The 27,968-nt window shown below is 27.3% G+C and overlaps 1 protein-coding gene across 2 annotated transcripts; it reads right to left on the reverse strand.

Annotated features, from left to right (window-relative positions):
* Positions 1-1,063: 1,063 nt before the first annotated feature.
* On the reverse strand, positions 1,064-27,433 carry LOC132932209 (sodium-independent sulfate anion transporter-like). 2 transcript variants are annotated; one of them, XM_060998477.1, is made up of 12 exons: positions 26,775-27,433; positions 11,948-12,269; positions 9,716-9,911; positions 8,462-8,682; positions 8,224-8,386; positions 7,963-8,127; positions 6,875-7,036; positions 6,669-6,809; positions 4,776-4,921; positions 3,995-4,171; positions 3,378-3,534; positions 1,064-1,330 (listed from the first exon to the last, which is right to left on the reverse strand). In XM_060998477.1, the coding sequence occupies exons 2-12, from the start codon at positions 12,134-12,136 to the stop codon at positions 1,251-1,253; spliced, it is 1,797 nt and encodes a 598-aa protein (XP_060854460.1). In that variant the 5' UTR covers positions 12,137-12,269; positions 26,775-27,433; the 3' UTR covers positions 1,064-1,250. The 2 variants fall into 2 exon arrangements, with proteins under 2 accessions (XP_060854460.1, XP_060854461.1); XM_060998478.1 differs by lacking the exon at positions 26,775-27,433 and adding an exon at positions 14,485-14,838.
* Between the last annotated feature and the right edge of the window lie 535 nt (positions 27,434-27,968).

Raw genomic sequence — 27,968 nt, forward strand, 5'->3', positions numbered from 1 at the left:
TATTATTGGGCTAATGACCAACACGTGAATTTATTAAGTTTATACAAATCCGGGACCATACTACCCAGTGTTGATCTACAATCTTATAATGCACAGGAAAATCGCAATCGTAGTTAAGATCGATGAATATCTATTGGATTAATAAATTGTTTAATATTCAAACCTAAGATTTGAAAATGTAACACAATGTTCCATGAAGATTTTGATTAAAAGAATTATAAAAAAAGGTTGAATGTAATTGTATGAAGTTTTGTTTATGAGTATCTGACGTTTAATTTCTTTTAAGTCATATGTGATCGGAAAATCAACGAATAATTCTAAGTTATATATTTTACAATACTGGACGGCAATGGATGCAAAAGGAAATTACTCCCGTATAGTTTTACCAAGCCGCATGTAAAGCAATCAAGTTGTTGAGCTGTAGGCAACAATGTATTAATTAATACTCTGATTATACATTTAATATTGATATTTTAGATTAGAATATGATATGTTTAATATGATTAAATGTTTTTCCATTTAAAAATAAACCATTTTCCATACGTATTTAATATAAAATTAACTAAAGACTTTAAAGGTTGTATTCTCTATTTTTTTTAAGAAACACTAAAAAGAACCAATATGTAGTTAATTTTTAAAAGAAACAAATATTTTTACATACAAATTAAAATAATTAATATTCATGTTATAGATTAGGGTTTTTTTAAAATTTTATAACAATGAAAATTTAAATAAAACTATTTATATATATATATATATATTTACAAATTATAAAATCGATTTTAATAGAAACTAATTTTTAAACTTATTTTAAAATTTATATTTTCTACGATAAAATAAAATAAGTTAAATTATTGTGCTTCACAAGTCAGGTTAACACTTTAAGTAATAAACACCGAATAAAAAACGTACCATGATTAATTAATAAGTGCATTTTAAAAGTTTATTTACGGATTTTATTTCATATTTTAACATTTTGCAGACACCATTGAAGTTCGAAAAATAAAATAATGTCTGTAAGTAGTTTAAATGTGTCATTATCAATACTAATTCTAACAAAACATAAAAATAATAATAAAACATTTATTAGTTTTTCACAATATTTTATAATAATATACATTATTTATAAATATTCCTAGAATATAAATATTAAGTTAACAATTAGTAAAATAGTAAAAAAAATATATAGTAACTTACAAGTTTATAAATATATAGTATACAAAAGTAAAATTACATAATAAGAGTAACAATCACGCTTTACGTTCACAGATATTTTTCATTTTCATCTCGTGTAATGTCATCGATTCAATTCCATTGAGATCAGGTTGAACTGTATAAATAAAAACATATGAATGATTAAATATACGCGAAATAAATTAAATATTTATTATAAACTATGCCTTTAATTGTTGATGAAAACTTAAGGATTTCGTTTTTAATAAAACGCTGAACAAATCACTAGTCAATCGATGTGTTTATTAAAATGTTATCGATTGTAATTTTTTACATTGGTACCTACTACTTTTTTTATCAATTTACTATTCAATTTTTTTTTGTGTCTTTATACATAACACGTAATCGATAAAATGGTTCAATCTTCAACTATGAGGGTGGTTTCCGACAACAAATTGGATCTAGTTTAGGGACTTATAACTTTTACGTATATTATGAATTTCACTATAATTATACGTAATGGCATTTTTAAAATACATAGATTAATTTTAAAATATTATCTATTTATTCTAAGAACCTATTCAAACTGTTTTACAGCACAGTAGTATTATCTCAAAAGTTAATAATATATGGTATACATTTAAATTATTATAATAAATAAATACAAATAATATTATAAATGCAACGATTTTTGTAAAAACTAAATAGTAAAATTAATTACTGAAATAAAAATATCAAAATACATATCATGAAATGTAATTGTGGTATAGGCTGTCGGTAGCCAGAATTTTTAATCTATTTTTTGGAGAGGAAGTCGAATGCTTTAAAGAATAAAGATTGAACTAGAACTTTATTGTTGGATGGACTGAAATTCACTCAATTATACTGAGCTAACCTCTTTCCTACCGCGAATATAAATAGTTAAAAAGTAAGTAGTAAATACAAGTAGTTAAAAAGTTAGTGTCTGAAAACTGGAAGACAATTTATCGGATCAAATACGAAAATGTAATCTAATTATTTAAAACAATATATTGACCAGTGACTATGGGTTAAATATTGTATATTAAATAATTGTAATGATGACAGAACCGAACAAAAATAAGTTCGAATATTTAAATAGTAGAACCATGATGCAATGGATATATTGATTGCATTTGAAGATATAATATTATAAGCTAGCATATAGTTATTTAGTTTCAGTTATGAAGCAGTTATCGTAGAACATACATTTTTACCTATACAGATTTTGGAAAATGGGAAATGTCTCTCCTCGCTACTTCTGGCTACGGCATTAATCGATTGTATAATATGTAGTTATTATACATGCATGTGACATGCCATAGCCACATAGTGAAAGGCTTTTTCAGAAAAAAAATACTATTTCGTGAAATAAAAACAATGTTTTTGAAAAAGGTCACTGCATGGACACTTTTTGAGATTACATTGACAACGCTAATATTTGAAATTATTTTACGATTTGACCATATACTTTTTGCAACATTATTATAATAAATAAATAAATAACAATTATTAAAAAGGTTAGATTAAAGAGTTTCAATGGAGTAATAAATGTATCGATTTTATAATGATGTGTGTTTTTATTTTTTAATTTTGTTTTATTCTATCATAATATTTTGAAACAATAATAATTTATTTCAGTTTTTGAGTGGTTTCTAGGAAAATTACATCTATAGTTGGTATTCTGTAGGTTCAAGAATAAAAAATTTACTGTACCAACTTTTCAAAATAATCAATATTATTAAGATTAAGAACAACGTCTAATGAAAGAATATCGAGAATTCACAATCAAAAATTTTGTATAAAAGCGTTTGGTAAAATTTTTCTACATATAAAAACCACCATCAAAGTTGAATATTAAATGAAATTTTCTACGCAAATGCTGTGATGGATAGAAAAAAACTTAATACCTACATTCTTTATTCTCTTAAAAATTTAAAATTTAAAAATACTTATTATTTTTGAATAAAAATGTGAGATAAATATTATGAATTGCTTTATAGAAATAACAGAGTTTTATTTTTTAATTTACATAATATGAAATTCAATATACCAAAAGATTCTCATTATAGATTTTTTCATATTTTACAAAGTTTAAAAACTCAGTTTCAGCGAAATAGTCGATTTTACTAAACGATGAATACGAAATAATATATCGTATATAGTATATTATTATGTGCACATACTAAAATTAAGTTTCTTAGTAGAATCTTGTATCGGAGCCATAGATAAGATTTTAATGTTTAGCGTAGCTTCCAGTATAGCCGCTACACATTCTTTGGCGTTCATCAGTTCGAGTTGACATGACTCGGATTTTAGTTCATTTATCAAGGATTTGATTCCCTGCGAAATAAAAAAATCAAAGATTAAAATTGAACGGTTCTAAACATAACACAAATCACATTATATAATATTATTTTACACTTATGATTTCCATCTACTTTGGGCCGTGATTTTTTTTAATTTATCACAAGACGATAAAAAGAATAAAATATTAAGTTGTATTATATTATAATGATATTGTTGTACTAAAACCAATATCACTGTGTAACATGGGCGTAGTTAGAATTTCAATCAGGGGGGGGCAGTGACGTAGCCAATTTTAAATCATTAAAACTCAATTTATAAGGTGTAAGAAATATAATTTAGTTTGAAGTGTAAGGGGAGGGAACTTCCCCCCCTCTGCCCCACCTTTGCAACGCCGATGCTGTATAATATAGCAATTCAATTAGAATTTTTCTTATGGGTCGTCTGACAAGAGAATATAATAATATTTTACAAAAGGCAGGGTAAGTGTTCGTACTTGGGCAGCCGTGAAATCGGTCTTGTCAAAATGCGCGCAGTCCACAACTATGAGATTCGGTTTGTTCGGGCGTTCCGAAGACGACATCTCGGCAATGACCCTCTGTCGCATGTAGTCTACGGCTGGGAATAGTAGTCCGCTGCTGGGCCTGACCACCCATTTTATGTAACCCGAGTTCTAAAAAAAAAAAATAAGTTTACTGTTCAAATTATGTAGTTATAATACAATGTAATAATATTGATATGTTGTAACAGTTTCGTTGTTACAGCTGAAAAATTATAATCAGGTATTACTGTTAATTCATGTAGAATATAAAATTGTCTATCGAAAAATTATATAATAAAAAAAAATGGTTCTATTCTAAATATTATTATTTTGTGTTCGTATTTATTTTTAAATTTCAAATGGTTAATGTAATTCACTTACGATTTAATAGTAACATTATTATATTTTTAATTATAATTTATAACAGTTGTATTACTTGTCTGCAAATTAAAAATAAGTTATAAACTAAAATGATATTATTATATACTTAAAAAAAAAATAGTTTTATAAATTTATGTAGTAGTAAATACTTACATAACAAATTAAATTCTTAACTTTTACTGTATACGATCGAACTAGAATTTTTTTACTAGTTGTAGCGAATCACTTGTATAAAAAATTTAGATTGACATAAATAATAATAATATAAATAGAAAACTCGTGAATTCAAAGGTTGGTAAATTATAAAATAATTCGTGGCGGAAACGAAAAAGACTTAATTTTTGAGTTTACTCACAGTTTCTTTTTCGATAGAAATCGATGGTCTGGCGCTGCGATAGAGCACGCACAGCAAGTCGACACAGATGCCGAACAGGAGTCCCAGTTCCACGTCGAATATCAAACATGCGACGAACGCGGTGGAAAACGGTATTAGATCACGTCCTGTGTAATAGAACCCAAAGTATTAGATAATATAATTGAAGCCTTAACGTGTATTGTCAGCATTGTTAACATTGTTCCGTTTCAAACTATATTTGTACGTTTATACATTTGTTATAATAAACGAACAGTATATAAAGCGTCCCATTACACGAACCAGTGTCGTACCTAATATATAATAATATGTGTATACGGTACATATGTGTTTCTGCATACGATATTATAACAATGTATTAAACATAAAAGAACAATGTATGTAATATTATAATTCACAGTGGTGTTATGGTAACGGAGAAAAAGATAAGTCTAAAATTCGGAGGACGTAATAATATATCCTCGTGGCCATCTATCTATTATGAACAATTATGTATATCAAAATCCCACTAATTCCAAATAGAGGCGTGTACAAGGGAGGAGAGTCTAAAGACGTATTTCTGAATTTGAAGAGAATTATAATTTGAAGATAATGTCATAATAATATACTTTTTGTCAAATGTTGTATTTTGAAAGCGTAATAGCGAATGGTATAAAAAATCGTAAAATGCTCAACGCTTTAACTACTTCGTTAGACAATAGTGTTCATAAGTAGAAGTAATAATAGGTCTTTAGACTCTAATATACTCGTAGATGACATAATTTTGATTTTTTTTTTAGTACCCGTCGGACAGAGACGGTACATATTATATATGTATATATCATATACATTATACCCGTAAATAACTCATATATAGAAGCAAACTTATGAAGTGACCTAGAAACCTATTGAGATATTTAAGTTGTAGCCTATTGTTTTAAATTTGTAAATTCAATACTTTACTCGTATACTGCTATTAAATTATTCATATATTATATAACAACATTATTACCTTTACTTAGTTGAAAAGTAATACTAAGTTATATTGGATAAATGTAATAAATATAGGTATTTTATATTATAAATCGAAAAAAGCTAATAAATGGATAAAAAATAACATTATTTTTAAGTTTTGATTAATTTAAAAATATGCATTTTGTTCTTTGTTCAACGATTATTATAGCCTTTAAAATCATGATGATATAATTAAAATTACATCGAATTATAAAGTTTGTGAAATTAATAAATGAAAGAACAAATGTATGGTTTTACTATTATATAACAAAATGCAATTAACAATTCTAACAATAAGTACTATAGTTAGAAATATATATAATAATTTACAAAACTTTTTATATAACAACAATCTGTTAAATTATATTCTTGATTATCCAATATTAAACTGTTTTTGTTGCTATAATGTTGTAAAGAACAATATTTTTTAAAATAATTTCCTTCATTAATATTGTAGTAAGTATACAAAGTACCTATATTGATTTTTAATAAGATTGATTTGAGTATAATTTGAAGTACTTATATACTATATACTTGAAATTCGGATACATAAACAAATCCAACTTTTAATTATTAATTTTTTATCATGGCAACCAGCTTAAAGCGAGTTTACATAATGTTGAAATACGTTACCTACAAGTTCAATTATATATTTAGTTATATACATATAGTCATTTCAGTTTTAGTCTTGACAATAAACCATTAAGACGATTAGTCACTGAATAATTATAAATCAAATATTAGAAAGCCTTTAAATCTTTTGTATGAATTCTTATTCGTTGTTAAAGTATAAACTCAAGACTGAGGCTAAATATACTTTTGCAGGTTTAATTAGGTAAATTGCATTGTTTCAGATCACACAAAAAATTAACGGTTACTTACTGTTGGTTTTCCACAACGAAATCACCATGTCGTATCGAAACATTGAAGTCACCGCACATATAAGTACAGCGGACAAACTAGACTTGGGTATGTAATAGAGAAGTGGAGTCAAAAACAACAACGACAGCATGCCTAGTATAGCTATAAATCGGTTTTCAAAACGTTAAAAGTGTGCAAAACGTTCCGTTTAATGTTTGGTTATTTACTGGTAAATATTGAACTGAACGTTGTACGGACACCGGTAGTATGGTTAAGAGCTGACCTGGTCATACTTCCCGCAACCGGCATAGATCCCATAAACGAGCTGAAAATATTACAGAAACCCAACGCTATCATCTCTTGAGATGCATCGACGACTCTTCCACCGCCTACGAAATAAAAAATGGTTAAATTATTTTTCTATTATTAATAGGTAATGATTATATTTTGTCAATGTGATATTGAAATTCACCAGTTTTTATGCCCGATAGATGATTTCGAATATTATTTATCGTTCATTACACACACTACAAGTTAGGTTAACACATTTGAAATTAGTCTTTTAACAAGTATACATTTTATTATAATTTAGCATTACTTATTTTATTTTATTTTAGAATATACTGGCTGAGCCCTTTTGTGCATAAACATGACAGGTACCTATATATATTATGGTTTACAAAACAAAAAATACATAAAATTACCTATTAATAGATAGATACGTGAAGATGTTAATGTGTTTTACAACAAAGTGGAAATCATTAATAAATAAAGAAGGACGTGAACTTAAAAGCATCACAAAAAAATTACTATACAATTGAATATGATAAAAGAGCTAATTAAAAGGTGTTATAAAAGAAAAGTGGAGTCCAAATTGGCATTATGCATCATATGTCTGATGGGTTCATTTAACAAGTAGTTGGTGAAACACAAGGGAACATAAAATGTTGTAGTCGAACGAGTGGTGCGCTGAGGAACTTTTAAATATTGAAAGTCGAGGAATCAAACCTACTATCTGGCAGTCCTTGTTGAATATAGTTTTAGTAAACATACACAACGTGTAGTCTTAAATCTAAAACTATATTAAGCTTGTATATACCGACATAAAATACGTGAGAAATGGGTGCTGCAGTAAAGTCGAGTGGGTAGCGTGAACGAAAAGTGAATGTGACGATACCCAAGTAGCCAGTAAGTATAAAACTACAAACATATTATTTTCAAGATGGCACGGAGGCATACAGGCATATAGGATTTGCCTAGCACAGTGTATAAAATTAGGCACTGATTTTAAACATTGAAAATCGGATTAACTTACTGAATGCCTTAGCGACTGACACTGTGCTCAAAATTGACACCAACGGAACAACTATCGCACCAGGCCATAACCTGGACAGACCTTCGAAAAATGTAAACTTCTCGTCTTCGTCTTCGTAGTCCGAAAACGGAAACCGAAATTGCGGTATCCCACTAGCTATATTACCTAAATAAAATAAACGGTGTACGGCGTAACAAATATATTTTGTTTACAATCAGGAATGCGTTAAGTACTATAGTTATAATGTAACGTCATATCTACCTGTCAATACCAATGGCGACTGGCCTTGTCTAATTGAAAAATATGCGATTGTCGACGATACGACGACCACGAGAACATTGCTTCCGGTGGTCAATAAAAACAATAACACCGAATACGTTTTTGCTTTCATTCCTTTAGCATTGACTTTTATTGTTTTTAAGCTCTACAAACGATGCGTGCTCTTTAATCTGATGTTTAACTTGTACTATATATATATATATACACGAAGTATACTCACCTTAAGTCCTATCAGTACGAATATACATATCAGTCCCATAGCGGTGTCTGCTATTCGAAAGTGTTCAATGTTTTCAACAAACTTTATCCACATTTCCATACAGTTTTTGGCGTCAAATGAAATGCCGAACAATCCTTTCAACTGCGACGATGCCATGATAATAGCCGCCGCCGATGTAAATCCACCCGTCACTGGCATCGAAACGAATTCCACGACGAATCCTACACAACACGAGAGAAGGATAAGTAAATAAAAAACCGATTTAGACGTTATTTACTTTGAATGGAAGTGCGTACGGGTCGGTGTAAATAAGTTTCGCGTACTGAGTGCTATTTTTTATAGTTATTGTCCACAGACTGGAGAATCGAACGCCACTAATATTTTGATGTATTAAACGTTAAAACAATATGTATTGCTCTTATAATTTTTTATTAAATTTATATCATTTAATGGTGATGGATTGTCAGGCAGACTTAATAAGATCATTCGATTTTCGATCAATATAATACGGAACTTTTACGAGTATACTGACTCATTATTTTTCAAAAATTAATATAAAACCGATTAGGTTAGAAAAACATACTCGAAAGGTATTTTAATTCAGATGCGTACAACGAGGGAATTTTTTGTCAGTTATAGATTTACGTAAATTGTTTGGCGTATTACGCCATCGTTTTATCTGTGTGAAACTGTACTTATAAAATTATTGCATGTCAACGCTGTTGTGTTTTTATAGCACTTTTAGATCATTTTCGTGATAATTTGTATTCCATTATTTTATAGTTTAATTAATAGAGTAAATACCGTATGAATTTATTTAGCAAGTCAAACACCGTGTAATAAAATATTTTATACGATTGCTGGCACAGAGTCGGTACAGTCGGAGAGCATATTGTTTTATTCCGCGCAAAAGTGCTACTATTTAATTTATGTCCTCGTAATAACACATTATATACCCGATTAGAGAATTAGATTATTTAGAAAACCACTAACTATGGGAATCGTATATGAATTATTGAGACGTAGTATCTAATCAGTCTCTAAACATGCAATTCGTTTAAGCCTATTCGAAGAGACGTAACGACAACGACATCAATAAACGATAATATAATATTTACATCGATAAAATAATACATTTTTCAAATTTTTTTATTTTTTTTTCGTACGTTATAATGATTTCTTACCACACCGTTAAATGGAATGGAAATAAATTGCGGTTCGTTCTAATTTTATTCGATAACAAACTTGCTGTACCTAAGCGCAAAAGTCCACATATGAGCTCGACAATTCCAGACACGAAACAGAGAATTACCGCCGTGGTTGGTAACGCTGGATTGACGTAGTTGAACGTGAGCAATGCAACGACGGACGCAGGACCGATAGTAATTTGCCGTACTGATCCAAATATTATGTACATCACGCTACCGAAGCATGCAGCATACAATCCAAACTAACAAAACAATTCATAATGATCAATAACATAACACATCGAAATTAATTAAAATATTGAAATTGATTATGCATAAATTGTGTGTCAAATTTATTTGGACACGATTTTGTCAAATTTTAAAATATGTCATTAAAGCTGTGAAAGACAATTATTTAATAATGTGTAGGAAAATTGGAATAATATTTTTAGTTATATTATGATGATTTTCTTTAGTCAAAAACAGGCGATATATTAAAGTATAGCTTATAGGTATATAGGTGTATAGTATGTGGGTGTTCTACGTTGAACAATTCAATGTTATTAATATTATAATGATTAATCTGCGCGAACAATATGCTCTTTGTCAATAAATTGATAAAAAAAAAAAAAATTAAATAGGTATATTTGTTGTTTTTATTCCTTGTAAATATTTAAAAAATCACTTTTAATTACATCAAATAATCTGTTCGAAAATCGGTATTTGTCAATTATCATTATATTTTTATGTTCTTATACACAAATATACATAATAAATACCATAAAAATGATCGATTGATGAGAATTCGGTGTAATTGGATGAACTATTATACGCAAATATTAGTATATTTACAATATAATATAATTTAAATAGCTTATAAATTAATAAAAATTGTTTTAATCTGTTAATATTGATATATTTTTATGTTCGGAAATTTGATAAAACAAATGATGTACGCATTTACAGCGAGACATATTTCAACCGAAAATTTATAATTTTAGAAATAACAAGGCACCCTAATCATTGTGAAAATGAACTTTTATTTCTCTCATTGGTTATTATTGTCGATTCTTTAATTTTAAAGTTTAAACTGTAAATTATAAGTATTTAAAGAACAACAATTTAAAATATTTATAATTTGTCTTGAAACTGAAATAAGCATCGAAAAAAACCAACAACAGAACGTAAAAAATATTACTATATTGTGTTTGAGTTCCATAGCAAGTTAATTTCTTTTAATAACGAAAACAACTAAACTGGTGAGTTGAATAGGTGGAACGTAAATTTGTACGTTTTTCGTGTGTAAGTCGAAGAAGTAATGCAAATACGTGCGTTAATAACGATATAACGATGAGCCAATTAAATCGAAATCTATAGGAATCTAAACTAAAATACCTTTCTTACAGTTTTTATTTCATATAACAGAGAATTTTCTCGTGTGGGGTGGGTGTGAGTTCATAAATTCTAGGTAGTAAATAGTATAAAGAATAGTAATGACGTATCGAAGAGTGGTATACAATTTGGTCAGTACAGTAATATTTTATAAATTTAAGAAAATTCTAAGCATATTAGTAAAAAATGTTATTTTTGTCACTGTTGCGTGCTTAAGCAGAAAGAATTTACCGTGTGAAACTGTCGAAATAAAAGTCGTATTTTATTTTTAACTTGTTATATGCCTTTAATTGTAGGGTAATTACATTTTTCTAAATTAATATTTTATTTTAAATTGTTTTAAAATGTATTTCTATAAAAATGATGTAGGTAATCGATTAAAAAATTAATGATTTTCAAATATACACAATATATCTCAATATATTTTCTAATACTTGTGGGATTTTTTGTATTCCCGGTTGTGGTTATACGATTATTAAAAATTGTAAAATTATAATTGATTTATATGGTTTATCACTATTGTTTTTAAATCAATAAAAAAAGCAAATCTAACTTATTTTTCTTGTTTTATCGAGCCCTTGCCTAACTTTTTTCGTAAATAGATATAACAAATAATAACATATTTTATGTCGCGTGTATGAGCAATAAGCATATTATCTATATTGTCCTAGGCAAATGATGTAAGCGAAACCGCTCGTAGAAATTCTGATTTGAATACATCGAAATTTACAGAAAAATCGTCTGCCGAATAATTTCAGTAAACAAAAATTGGTTTTGAATACAGAACTGTATATCGCCTAAATCTCGAGCTTTCGAAAATATGGTCTTTAAGTGTATTTAAAAATACTAAAAATCTTTCTTATCGAACACATGAAAAGGGCGAAGAAGACTTGTTGCTCGCACTTACGAGTGGATCCAGTCCCGCCAGCGACGCGTACGCTATGGACTGAGGCATCAGCGTGAGCGCGACCGTGATACCCGACACGGCGTCGTACAGCAAGTCCGACTTCTTGTATTTGGGCATCCACGTGAGTATCGGCAAATAGCTGACCAGTATGTCGTGCAGTCGGTCGCCACAAGATCCCGTGTGCACCATGATGGCGTGTTGTTTTCCTCGGTGCAGCGACGCACTGCCCGTTGCGCATCAATCGTTTGCTGGTCGTGCGGTGTTGCGGCGCCCAGTTCTCCGGACCGCGATGTCGACGAGTGGTTTCCGTACAGACAGTCGACTGTAACAGAAAAAAAAAAATCGAAAATCAAAAATGCGACGGTGAAACTATCGCTGTTTACAAACAGAGAAGATTGTTTTTTTTTTTTTTTTTAATATATATAACATATAAAATTACTAAATAATCAATAAAAAGCGATATCCGTGGAAAGTGGTGGAATCGTGGAATATTATCGCTCTAAAAATGTAACTACGTATTAAATTATGATTTTATTGAAACCAAATCTCCACTGGTGGAAGGCAACCCGATTCCACGGGACTCTAAATCGTATTTGAGTTCAGAGTTCAATATTATTATTATTATTATTATTATTTCCTTTTTTATCGATGTGTAAATAGTGTTTTTAGGCATTACATAATAATGAAATATATTTTAATAGTAAATGTTTTAAATTTAAAACGTAATAATTTATAATCATAATTAATTAAAAATCCAGCAATTCGCCGAAGCAACTATTCAACTAAAAATGTAGTAATACTAAAAATATTTTTTACACGATTTTAAGTCAACGATTTTACTTCTTGTAAAAAAAATGTGTTGACGTTTCGTTATTAATTTTTCTTCGTATTCTTCTGAAATGTATATTATGATTTGTAAAATATGTTGAATTTATATTTTAGTGATTTATTAAATTGCTATAGCCTTTTGCATATCAGTGATTTTTATATTTTATTACATTTTATTAGACAATTTTTTTTTAAAATTATAGTTACATTTATTTCAATTTAAAACTTTATATTTAATCATCTAACGATTCTAATGCTATAGTTTTCGTATTAAAATATTTATTTTCGATGTGATTATAATATTACATTATATTATATACTATGGGTGAACAGACGTGTGTGTTAAGTTTATTTATTTTTTAGAATAAAACAATTGTAATTTGTATTTTATTCGTTTCTTTGACTAATAATTCGTAAACAATTTAAATCGTTCATATTATAATATTCTAATCCTATAATACTTTTTATAATTTATTATTATCATTAAATTAATAATGATATAAACGTCGCAATAACCTATGTTATTAATGTATTTTTACACGTAACCGATTAACCGTACTCCGCATAATTTAAAAAGACACTGTTTATATTTTTTATAATAGCTGTGAATAATAAAATAAAATAAAATAAATAATCATTATAGCTTGTGCAAAAATTTTGAAAAGTTTTGCATAAATAGTTAATTTATCATAATATCATACTCCTAATTCGTTATAATGTAATGAACGCTGAATTATAAAACTCATAGATTTAAAATTGTATTCCCATTATTTATTTAATTTTAATTTCATATAATGAAATACTTATTATGTACCACAAAGTCTTACATTTTTCACTATAGATTTTATATAACTTAGCAAAATAATAATAATAAACATGTTTCTCTAATTCTAATTTTTAATTGTTGGATTTATTCGTAGCGCAAAAAAATTTTTGTAATTTTAAACTTACTGTGTTCCAAAATAAAAGGCATAAAATATACACGAAATAATATAAAGATAATATATTTCTAATGGGTATTTTTATTTTATCTAACATAAACATTATTGTGTTTATTAAACTGGAGTACTGGACATGTTGAATTTGAATTAGATGAAACGTATAAAGAAAACTGAAAAACTTATGACTTATAAATAATAACAACAATTTAATTGAAATGTTTTGATAAAAAATTACCTGGTAAATATTTGAAATTCCTAACAGCTATTAGGAGGTATTAAGAGGATGTCAGCTGCGCACTATTTATCTGCTCTCTCTAACCCTCCACCACTTAGATAAAATTAATTTACGCAAAATTGATTTTATGGTTTTAGATAGATGATTAGAGTAAAACACTTATAAAAAAAAATATGAAGAATAGCATTGTTGGGATTTCATATGTCAGTTTGACTAAATATTGTCTCAAAAATTCTTAATACTTATACTTATTAAATAAAAACAAAAATATATATATTTATTAATTTCAAAATAAAATATACAACCGATATATCAAATGTTTAAAAATATTATTATCTTAAATTTTTGTAATTAGTCATTTTCAACCATAAACTACAATTTTACACGAATGCGTTTAGTATATGTCTTGTTACTTGTTAGGTTAGATAGTGTGTGTGTGTGTGTGTGTGTGATAGAGAGAGAGAGTGATAGAAAATAAAATAAATAGCACATTAATATTTTTCAATGAGAATATCTATAGTCTAGAAACTAACCTTTTGAATTACATTTGTCCGAAAATTCTCTTATACAAATAGTTTTCATTTGAAATATGATTTTTATTTTCAAAATTCAATAAAACTATTTCTGCTTGAAATTGGTTAAAAATAAATATTACAAATATTAAATATTATTGTATCCAACTTAAATATTAACAATTAATGCACTTCACAGACGTTCAATGGCAACCGCGTTCTTATAATATCAATTATTTTAAAGCAACGGTTCGACTTGCATCAATAAAAAAATAATAATATAAAACTTGTATCATACACACACGCAAAGAATAAAGAACAGTTTACAGTATAAATATACGGTAAACGCTAACAACAATAATAAAATATAATATTATCTTTAACGTGAAACGAAACTACACGGTATGCTGGCACTATGTCGACTAAAATGCTAATGAACATTTTTTTCCTAATGAAAATTAATCAGTCCATAAAAATCAATAATGTATCATTCATTAGTCGTTGATTAATTAAGTTGTATAGGCGTAAATTATAATTAGTTAGTAAAGGTGAAGAGATAAGGTAGACGATCAAAACAAGTTTAACGACGGCTAATCATTTATTATCGATGCCTGAAAAGTGAAAAGAAAGAATAATTTTTACATCGTATAGACATTAGACATACTCGAAGAACACTCAATATGTCGAATTACGTATCATAACTGATGGCCAATTAATCTCACGTGTTCCAGACTGTTATTATAGTAGGTATAAAGGATATGCGTATTTGATTTAAAATGTATATCATTATCCCACCTATCTTGGTACTTGGTTAATCTTTTTAAATATATAAATATTAAAAACAATAATAATTCAATAAAATTATTCCTTATTTTGAACATTATAGAAGTTTTATAATATAAAAAGAATAAAACGTAAGTAATATAAATGTCTGGACAGACTTGGGTAGGATAATAAAAACAATGGTTTTGCATATTTTAATAACATTGATATGTCGTCGAAAAATAATCATTTCTTATTCTCGCACAGTGAATTTCAAACAAATATTATAATATATTATTGTAAAGAAACTATTGTATAGCTTATTTGTTTTGGAATTTTAATTGAAAAAATATTTATACATATATATTGGCACGTAAAATGAAGTTAAATTGCTATTCAGTACGAAAATATTTTAAAAGCATTTACCTATAATTATTGTAAATGAAACAATAGTTTACATTTTTAATGTATATCGGCGATGAGCATATGCAGGAAACAGCTATTAGTTAAATGCACCCTCGACTCTTGTTGTCTTATCAAAACTGCTACCGTTCTCTATCGTTTATTTACTGCGATCAGTAACATGAATACAAAATTTAGCTTTGTTTCCGGTCGGATATGATGACATTCAAAGGGGTCGGCCGTTGAATAGTGTTATAAATGTTATAATATTATTACTTTATTTTCGATATTTCAATTTCATCGAGTTTGGCGGACGGTAGTATGAACCACTATAGCTTAGCCAAGTTTCGTTGGAGTTTGATTAGATTTTTCTTATTTTTTCCTCGTATTATTGCGTGACGGAATTGTGATGTATTGAACGAGCGTTGGGTGTTAGCGTGTGTATTCAACAAGTTTTACGGCCTTGTTGGATATTTTCATTGCATTCGATCGTTTTATAATTTATAATATGTATACGGGTATAATGTTATGCGAAAACAACCAGGGATCCGCGAGTCGAATTATTATGCTTGTATGACGATATTATTATATACGATTGCCCAACATAATATTTAAAGTTATTCAAAAACGTAATAGATAGATGGGATAGATGAAGTTACAAATACCTCATTACGGACGAAATAATAAATTAATTTCGTCCGTTATAATAATACGTTACAACAACTGAAGATTGTTGAAAGATTCCACATTGTAGGTAGATATATGACTAATAATAATATTTTATCGCTATATGTATGAAATGTGACATGGGAGTATTTATACACAATTTTGAATTAATTATTTTTTTAAATCTGAAAAAATTAAAAACATTTAGTTTAGTTTTTTTTTTTATCGATTTATTGTCAAATTTCTAACAGTTATTGATACGCAAAACATTATAAAATAATAAGAACTCAAAATCCATACATTCTATATAATATGAATTCAAATTACTTAAGTTGCAATTTTTTAAATATGAATTTCACGTGTTGGGCGTTGTAAGTCTTTATAAATGTTACTAAATAATGTAGAACGTCTTAATGTTTGAAAATTAAATGGAACTAATAACTGTTTACATGTGTTCATCACTAATATACATTCAAAATGTAAACTATTGTTTACTGTACAATTATAGGTGATTGCTTTTAAAACAATAAAAAGAAAATTTTCTTTTTACACCACGTGAATATATATTTTTCAAAATTTAAATTCCGAAAACAAACTGTTAAGTATAAAGTGTTTATTTTTAAAATACATAATTTGTCCAATATTTGTTTATAGTTAACTGAGCAAAAAATAAAAGAAATGATTATTGAGTATTGTCTTAAATTTGTTCCAAGTAAGCATGGAAAAATAATGGTTTTAAGTTCAGCTACAATAATGTACCTATACCCACTATGGAGCGTCGAGAAAATTTAAAGGAATAAGTTAACACGTAAGCATGTCATTAACACGATCATCAGCGAATAGTTTTAAGATAAAACAAATAAAACAATAAAGTAGTTAATTTACGTAAAATGGCAATGGATAATTTGGTGAATAATTATTTTCAGCATAATATTTTATTTAAGCTATTACGCATAAAACAAATTTCCATTGTACTTAAATTGTTTTATTTTTTAATAATTAACAATAGATATAATTGATATAGTATGCATTCTATATTGTTTTTAAAGCATAATACTCTTATATTGTACACTAACATTAGTATGTAGAAAATTGTAAATTTCGGTCAATACAGTAGTAAGTTATTATTAAACCAACTTTGCAATAAATTGTAAAGTTTATCATTGAAATAATTATTTAAATATTTGAGCAGATTATGTGAGTATTTAATATTTTGAAATTGACAAAAGAGCTTTCTTATCGGCAACTATATAAATTCGAATTGATTATAGTAAAATAAACACGACAAATTAAGCCATTGGATTTAGTTGCGTTCTATTCAATTTAAACGCGCATAATTGAGACGATTAAAAATGTGTTATTAATTTATTTCTATACTAGATTAACTCCGATTATACGTCATTACAATATTACGATTCTGCTGTTTATTTACGTACTTTTATCAATTAGAGTTTCGTATAATTGTGGTATAATAGTATGTGAATTAGTTTCACTATGTTTAAGTGTTAATAAACTTTTTAATTTATTACATATTTTGTCTACACATTATCATATATAATACAAGTTGTGTTTATTATAAAGAGTAGCCGAGTAAGTAGACAATCAGTTTATTTGCGAGGATAGTCTTTCAATGCCTAAAAATGTACCCACTCTAATGTTTAGATAGGTCGTAATACTAAACGGACGTAAAATTATAAGCGGCAATGAACTAAAATACGAAAAAAAAAATCGATTTTATATTTACTGCATTTTACACAACAAATTTTAAAAATGAAGACATGCCCATATATGGCATACCTATACTAATCTCATAAGAGGTGATATTCCCGGTATAGTGGTCAACTGATGTGAATTTTCAATCGCACGATTTCTGAAAGGAAAATTGCTTTTAAGGCATAGTCATTATAGGTACTTGTCGTTTTAATTAATACTTATTTAATTGTAAACAATTCGATTTGTGATTGCGACTTACTAACGCGCACAGCTACACTTTGTACCTACTTTGTTTAACTAATATAATAATCTAATATGGTAAATAATATTGTTTCAAAATGTTATGTGCAAAACAAGTATGCTGAGTGAAACATATAACAATGATTGAACATGAAACATATGTGTGACGAATAATGAAAAAATCGGTTCAGTTTAAACTTATATTATATACTTAGAAGTAACAGTTTGAGTCTATATACTATCCATTTGTATGTTCTCTATGGGTATACTATAGTATCTACTCGTGAAAGATAACTCGGCGGTACAGTTTTTTTAATATTTTTTTTAAAGGAAAATTTTATTGAATTAATCAATAGTTTTTGTATTTACTGTCGGTTTTACATAATTTCGACCTTGTCGGTTAGAAGACAGCTATTTGACTGTCGGCCAAATGCCCATTTATATACAAATATAATATATTATACGTCATACGTCTTATTATATTGTAATTATATTATATTGTTTGAATGTTTGTCGTTTATTACGTGCGATTAAGTATGATTATTTCTGAAAGTATATTAATCAATGAACTTAAAGAGTTAGATCGTATTTAAAATCATTGAACAAACATATTATTATCACATTAACTACCTATAGTAGAGAATATACTATTATTCTCAGTGTTTATAATATTGGCAGGCAGAATAATTGGCGTTCTAGTGTATTATAAATATATATGTATAGTTTTTATTTTATTGATCGTGAATAATCAGCTTTGACAACTATAGGCCATTATTAGTGCAACGCGTATTAACATGTTCTTAAAATATTAGTGTACTTATTAACAAGTTGTACTTGAATAATAAGGAATAAAATCAATAGAACGAACTTAAGATTAAAGCATATTATTTACATAATGTTTACAATACGATTGATTGTTTGAACACTATCATAATAGTTATAATTGTGATGTAATAATATTACAATGATACTAATACTATATTGGTAGTTACCTATCTATAGTTTATAGTGTGTTTGCATTTTTTATGGTATTTTAATAGGTATAATTTTGTTCTCCGGTTCGGACTGAAACTTGATACAATAAGACAAATTTTACTGTAATAATATTACTAACCATAAAAAAAAAGAAATATTTATAGTAAGAATGTTCTATTTTATTTTGTTTTAAATTTTAAAATTTTACAAATTATACAATCTTATGGTCATGGTCTGTGTCAATTTTTAATCAGGTGTAATGTGAACCGTCCAAGGACTGTTTTTAATAATATATATACATAATAGGAATAAATATTTGTGGTTTGGATTAGCAGTAGTTATCAATTTATGATAATCATTATTATTTTTAAATATCTACCTTCGAGATGAGTCTTTGTTAAATGTATTAATGACCTTATATAATATTGTTGTTATTATTATCATTTTTTTTTTTTTTTTTTTTTTGGTATTCTAAATTTTACAGTAATGCTCAGTATTATGTTATTATATTTCAAGGATCGACATTAAAAAAATACATAAATACGATACTAAAAAACAAATACATTCATCGCTCCACTCAGAATCTAATGATCTGTAAGAATTAAAAAAGTCCATTTCAACAGAATAGCTATAACAGTTTTCAGGATGGGTATTTATGTAAACACTTATTATAAATTGCATTTGTTTTTATTTAGATCTTAATGTTAATTTTATTTTTTTATCACGATGGAGGGTTTTTGTCTGAAGATATTGTGTCTAGAAGATTTCCTGTAGGAATGTGGAAAAATATCGAAATCACTTTGTTCGAAATTAACTCAAACTCACATTTTTAATCCGTTTAAACTGTTATTCTAAATAATACATTTTTTAATGATTAAATGCAAAACATTTAAGGAAATCCACGTAGACTCTGCTGTGACATATTTTAATTCTCTAATAATGTGACGGTTATACTACCTACACAATATGTCAAGTAGCTAATTTGTGTAACACATTATTACAAGACAGACATTGTTCATTAACGATATGAAATAATCATCTCGGCACCATTTGTAAGTGCATAGCGCATTTTCGCGAATTTATCTATATAATGTGTTATTTATTCGTTTGATTGTAAACGGTTTACACCTATTCGTAAAAATATTTCAACGCTGGACGTCAAATAAAATCACATTTGTTTGATTAGCAAATTCATCTCGTTTTACATATTTTACAGATTACAGCTATATACCTACACCATAACCTAACCTAACATACAATCAGCAGTGCTACGACTACGCTGTTAATCTTGAATGACTTTGGACAATTTGTACTCGTATACCCACAAAAAACAAAATACGCAAATTCCCCTCGAGGCACGTGTTTTCGTGATGTTTTATTTAATAATCAGATAAACGAGTTGAATGTGTTCATTTCAATAGTAACATATTTTTGTAAAAATTAATTGGATTTATCTTATGTATGCACTGCGAATAAAAACAATAAACATGGCCGATTAATTTATATCATTATTTTTTTATTCTTTAAAATTATTCTTATGCTCGATTACTATATACAATTTTTTTTCTATTTGTACTATTAATCAGTGTTTATTTAATATTTATTATTATTTAAATGTAACGTTCTATAACAGTTAACATCCAAATGACGAGGTATAACTATTGTCCTTGGTTATATACCGGTATGACGCGTGATGTACCGTGTATGTAGTATGAGGACGTGTCACCGCGAAAATTGTTTTTTTTTAGATTTTAAAATATTTTTTTCTATGAATACGATTTTACTTTTTACACCATAAATCAATAACTAAATTAAATTTCCTATCAGGAACCATGCTAAGAATTGAAAAATAGAAGTCATTTCAGTGTCACAAAAGGTGATGTAAATAGAAAAAAATCACATATCATTCTAAAATAAATACCTAAATTCATTACTATCCGCACATATTCTAAGATTGTTGATACAACAATTTTTAATTTTTGATTTTTCGATTTTATACCTATCAAACAGAATATAAGTACCTTTATTATTGTTATTAATCAATAAATATAACTAGACATGTAAAAATAAATTTTGTAGAATCTTAATAAACCTTACAAATTTTAAGTATTATGCTAGTTGAATCGTAAAATCTTTTCAATATATTGAAACACAAATATAAATAAAAAATAAACTTCCAAACTCCTAGTAAAAATGTTCAAAAAAAAAAATTTACAAGAAGGAATAATTATAAAAATTAATATTCAATATTTAATTTATTTATTCACTATAACTATTTGGTCTTACCCAGGATGATTGCAGCTGGTAGAGCACTACTACTTGCTACATATTGTTTCTTAAACTTTGTTCCGCGGAGATCACTTCAGGTTTCCGTGAAGTTTATGTAATTATTTTCAAAATTTTCAAAAAAATTACTTTAAAATGTCCAACTAATGATTAGTAGCGGCTAGCAGGGGGGGATGTTTGTATTATAAAATAAATGTAGGTACTTCCAAAATCTATTGTGTACTTATAGTGCATATACAGTATACAGCAATAATATTTGAACGTCGTACTTAGAAAAAAAAGTAGGGGTTCTAGTGTTCTTCGATAAAAGTGGACATTAAAAAGTGTTCCACAGAAAAAAGTTTGAGAAACGCTGACTTACACCATTGACTTGTCCACAATTTTCAACTATATTTTATTTTCATTTTACTTTTTAGATAATATCATTTTAACGTTATTGGCTTCTAATTTAAAATAAATATTTTGCATAGGAATATAAAATTTAAAAATAATTTGTTACAATAAAAAATTCTGAAAATTTAATCTGTACTCGAAAAAAAAAAAGTAAAATGTTATATTTTTTTATAAGCAATGGTTTAAATTATTTTTAATCACTTTTTCTTTAGGTTATGTAACAAGTGTATTCTATTTGCGAAAGACAGATTAGCTTAGGTATTCTATATTTATTTAAATTTGAAGTATTTGCTCTGTATTATAATATTTATTCAATTGTTATTAAGAAATGCCTGTCTTAGCTTCATTGTACCATACTCTTCCTTTTTCAACTTTAGCTTGTATTTTTCTCTGAAATTGTAATTATTAAATTGTATAGATAAAAACATTTGCTTGTTGTGTAAGGTCCTTATCATCTATAGTAGCAAATATCGTATATAAATGTATTATAAACATATAATATTATGTACATTTTTTTTTTATAAGAAAAAGAAATAAACAAGCCTATAATAATAATACTTTTTTTGTATATTATACTATTTCAAAAAAAAAAAAAATGCACGAGGTAAACGCGTGTGTCTTGAGGCATATAATTATTATTTTTAATTATATTCTTATATACGTTGGTATATAATATGTGTATTTGAATTATCAATTTCAATGTAAAATTTGAATGAAATACAATCAATGATATTATTCAGGTAGGTATTCAAAAAATAGATTGTATTGTATTTAAATATCAAATCTGTGGACTACCTGCGATATTTGGAATTGTTACGGTGGTTTTTTTTATTAGGATTAAACGATTTTTATTTTAATAATAATAAGTAGTGGGTAATCTTTGTTTTAGTTTGTCCTGGGTTAAACAATTACTATGATGACCCATTGGGTTAGTTTTAAAGAGTCTATACAAGATTAAAAAATACAACTTTCAAATCGTAGATCGTACAAATAATATAATAAACGCAAAAGAAAATGTCTATTTTAATTGTATGGATAAATATACCTAATGTCTTATTATTTACACAAAATAAAACGCCAGCGATCATAGTAGACGTGTGATAACCAATGTAGGTAGACACCTCTCTGTATTTACGGGTTAATATTACTATTGTGTATAAGTAAGATATGGCTAAGCGTCAATATTAGTTTTTAAGGAAAACGCCTTGACACACCCTTTAGTGAATAAAGTTTAGATTTAGACACATTTTTTCTTCCGCGTCTTAATCATGATCATTGTTGATAAACAACCTATAAGCTGTGGTAGAGCAATGCGAGGGCAAAGTGGATAGCTTAATGTGTGAATTATCATAAAATATTTACTATCGACTTTAAACAGAACGGGTTAAACACCGATTTATCATAGATAAAATGTAGTTTCATCGAAAAAGATTAATTATTTTTGTAGTAAATTAATAATTAATTCGTAATAATTTTTTTTTTCTTTTTAAAATTGGGAAAAATTTCAATATTTTAAATTCTTATTGTTTACACTTATGTTGTATTGCCTGTATATTATGTTATGCTTGAAGTAGGTGTACTAACGTTCCAACGCGGACAATCAACTAAACCTATTTAATAATAATTGATATTCAACCGGGCCTTATAAAAATTTGAGATTATTTCGTCGCAATTACTATAGCCTCCTAAAAGTATAACGTATAGGAACGTTACGGTCACTTTTGATGCGCCGTGCATTTTAAAACAATAGAAATCCTCGCCACGAGCAAATAGAACACAGCACACATTTTAAAAAACAACGAAGCGTAAAATATATGAAATGTATAATTGTTTATGATTTAATGACATATATTGCACATCATCAGCTGTTTGCCATATTATAAGTTATCTACGTACGATTAAATCAATTATTTGGAAAAACGGATAATTATTGTGTGTTTATATAATACCTTGTTACGTATGAACCCGTTATACTCGTTTATCGGTTTATCGCTCACATTTATTATTCGTCACCATTATTACGATTATCAATTTCCTCGTAAGTTCTTATGAAAATATTTTTTCGTTTAATATAATATTTTAATATTGTATCTCCTCTATCGTTTACGGTATGGTCGAAATTTTCATCAATTCACAAAAACAAATATACTTGAATTTGTTTTTACTGAACTCGAAACGGAAGTATGTTACATTAAGCATACTTTATTTTTCTCATTCCAGTTAAAACAATATAATATTATGAGAAATATTGTACTACATTTTTATGCATTTTGTGTTGAAATGAAAAATATTATGAATTTGAAGTGTCTCGAGTTGTTTTACTCACTAATGAAAATGTTAACGTTGATAAATCAAAAATAAGCTTAAAAAAAATCAACAATTTCTAATAGGTATACCTATTATTAGCACAAAAGTCAAAAACGGCAAAAATATTTTGGAAATAAATTAATTTCTAGTAAAGTAGTAAATGATAATTTTTAAAAATTTCAAGTTTGTATCAAATGTTATTTATTTTTGAATAACAATATACATTCAAAATTGATTTTATCGCAAACTGGTTTTGCGTAAATATTCCAGTTTTTCTTGATTATTTTAAAAACGATTGGGATTTTTTAAATTTTTAACTACAATAGAACCAACTAGATCTAATCAGTGCTTTTTCTGATTTTAAGGGTGACATCAGCTACATAACAAATCACACATCATTGTTACATTGTTCGGTTTAAAAATCTAAAATATATTTAATTAATTGATTTTTTCTCGTGGGAAAGACATTTTGTTACTCGTAAGAAAATTCTTAAAATAAATTAGGTAGGTTAGCTATACTTGATGGTGATTATAATATTTAACTTTTATTTTTTTTACATAGACAAATCTATATTGAAAAACTACTGGCTTGAAATTGTAAACAAATTAAGTATATTTTATTTCCACCGTCTATTCAGTGATTAAATCAAATTTAAAATGTTAGATTTAAAAAAAAAAACCGAAAATAAATATTGACGACGGGAACAAACATAATGGGAAATCTCATTTACATACAGTAAGTACTATTACTTATCAATTTACAAACGAGAAATAAGAGTGCTATACATAGATAAAAGTCAATATTTATTAGCGGTAAGTACTTGTCAACGCTCATTTGTTTAGAAGTGTAAATCATTTCAGTAAATTGAACAAATTAATTTTTTTGTACATTAGTGTCATATTTCAATTCATTCATAAATTATATAAACGTAAGGAAGTCGTAGCGTAACTAATCGGATGTCGCCTTTTAATTAATTAAAAATGCTTAAATATTTATATTTAATTTCATATTTTATAGGGAAGTGAATCTAATTGGTAATTTTTTTTTTAGTGATCAGTTTAATGATGAGGTACCTACACTCAACTCCAATTGTACAAAAGTTCGATTATCTGTTGGGGTTATAGGTACTTAGCCAATTTTTTTTTAAATTATGAATACAATTATTCAATAAATATCGAAAATTAATTTTTAGATCTTTAAATGGATAAATTTAGTAGTTTTTTATATTCATTTTTTATTTTATTTTTTGGGTATAACCAGTAACAACATGTTATACGCTTATCATGGTACTAAAAGAAAATTGTACACATTAAAGAGTTAATTTTTTAATTTTCTCCTATGTTATATTTAAAACATGATGAGTAAGAACGAATTTTAGAAAAAAAATTCTCCAATTTACATTTTGTAATTTTTTTTTTTAATTTAAAAATTATCAATAAGACAAAATATTTCAATAACTTGAAACTTTCGCCAATTGTTTATAATAATGATAAATAAATAACCAATTATAATTCTGCATTATGAAAACAATTTGTTGCGTTTATGGGAATCCAATGAGCTTTTTTTAAATAACACGAAGTATTAAAATATATTTTCTAGTTTAATTAAATTTTATAATTTTATAGATAATGTATTTTATAAAAAAATTTTGAAATTGAACCCTACACGTTTTTACGTTTAAATAATTTAATATTAATCAGTTTATAATATTATCATCATATATTGTGAAAATATTATAAAATAATATTATGTTTTAATTTTGATAACTTGTATAATTTTGGGTCTGTATTGTATTGTTTACGTATATGTTTCAGGTGTATATTAATTACGAGATGGCGCTAAGTTTCGATCCATGCTTCAGAACCAACAAGCCAATTATAAACCATAATATTATACAATTATTATAGATTTTGAATTTATATTTGATAGTTATTTATTTTTAATATTCATATTTTTAGATAGATATTTTACAGATTAAAATAATTTAAATTATACTTAAAAGACTCACGTACAACAATGAGAAATATATTGTATATTTTTGATTTTTTTTAAATAAAATATAATCGAAAATATTTGCTTTTTAGTAATTTTTATTTCACGAAAAAAATAGTAGCTCTATGAACGAAATTACTTAAGGTTAATTATTTTGCTATAATAGTATAGTTTATGTATGTGTAAGTTCACATATAATAATAATTTTTATTGTATATATTTTTTTTAATGTATTTATGACTTATATTAAAATATTCAACGAACATAATAGTTATAATAAGTGCTACCTATTCACAGGAAAAAAAAAAATAAAACTATGCCAAAAATTAACCATTCATTTTTCTAAGTTATAATTTATTGGTATTCGATGATTAGTTATTATACGAGTTAAAATCAACTAATTCCCAAATAAACGCGTTGTGCGTATAATATGGCGAACAATCAACGTTAAAACATCGTATTTCATTTTTAGTGTTCTAGTAGCCTCATTTAACTCGAAACACGCAGGGGCCAACGGAAAAGACAGTTTTTTTTTCGGTTATACTTCGATGTAAAAATTGAACAAAACACTTACCGTATCGAAAAATGTGTACGGACGTCGTCGCTGTGCAGTACGATGAAACGCGCCGAAGACGTTCGTTTGCCGACACCGGTGGTGTCTCGGTCAACGCATCGCGTGCGACGAGGAATTGTTATTTTCGCAACAGCCCAACCGCGCTAGTAGAACCGCGTAAAAAACCTATTCGCACGACCGAATCGTATTTTTTTTTTAAAAATTTTTAATTTAAATTTAATAGTCGTATTTAGTATTTGTCGCGTTTGTTCGTTTTTATACGTTACAACTGCTACTATAAAATCGGCCCGCGACAAACGAAGACGAGCAAAAACCGGTGCGAGTGCGGGCTTACGATTGTCTCTACAACAATAATATAACGTAGTATATATAATAATAATACAAAACGGCCGGCGTGCTGCGGTGCGCGCGTATACAGAGATATTGTATACGTCTAAGAATGATGACGACGATTATATACTGAAATATACACTACAATATAAGCGCATTAAACGCGTAGTCTTATACACCGCGATCGGAGTGCGGCGCGAACACGGCGAATCGCGTAACGTACGATATATTATTATTATTTAATGCGTTTAAAATAATATTATTATTATTATTATAATAATAAAAATCCGGCGGTATCGGCTCTGTACGGCGTGTTCGCAGGTCGCCCGCCGACAATAATTTGATAGCAATAACAAATTGTAACTATACAATATAATATTATTATATAGACAGGCAGGTAGACAGTGTAGTTGTGTGTATATGTATAGTGATATATTATATATCGTTTCGTACCGGGCCGCGGCGGGAGTGGGATTATCTCTCGACCGCGATACATAATCGTGTACAAGGTGATTTCATTGCAGATGGCATCACGGTTAACACTGATTTCCCCGGAAAAGTTGTTGAATTTTTCGAAAATCGCGCGGCTGTGTGTTACGATATAAAACGGCATTTTCGAAAACAAAAACGAAATAGTTACATTTTTTTATCTTTTTATTTTCTAAAACTTTTTATTTTTACGTATGACAGCGTGTGGTTTTAATTTCGTGTGATTTTTCTGAGAATTTCGATATGATACGATATAAAAATCGAATTTCGAAACCAGTAGTTATAATCGTTATGATTAGTCATGAATATTTAACGTATATTATAGATAAGCGCGGAGTGTGGGACCAATATATAATTTGGTCTGATACACTCCCC

The sequence above is a fragment of the Rhopalosiphum padi genome, chromosome 1 (assembly GCF_020882245.1).
Source record: "Rhopalosiphum padi isolate XX-2018 chromosome 1, ASM2088224v1, whole genome shotgun sequence".
NCBI classification, from domain to species: domain Eukaryota; kingdom Metazoa; phylum Arthropoda; class Insecta; order Hemiptera; family Aphididae; genus Rhopalosiphum; species Rhopalosiphum padi.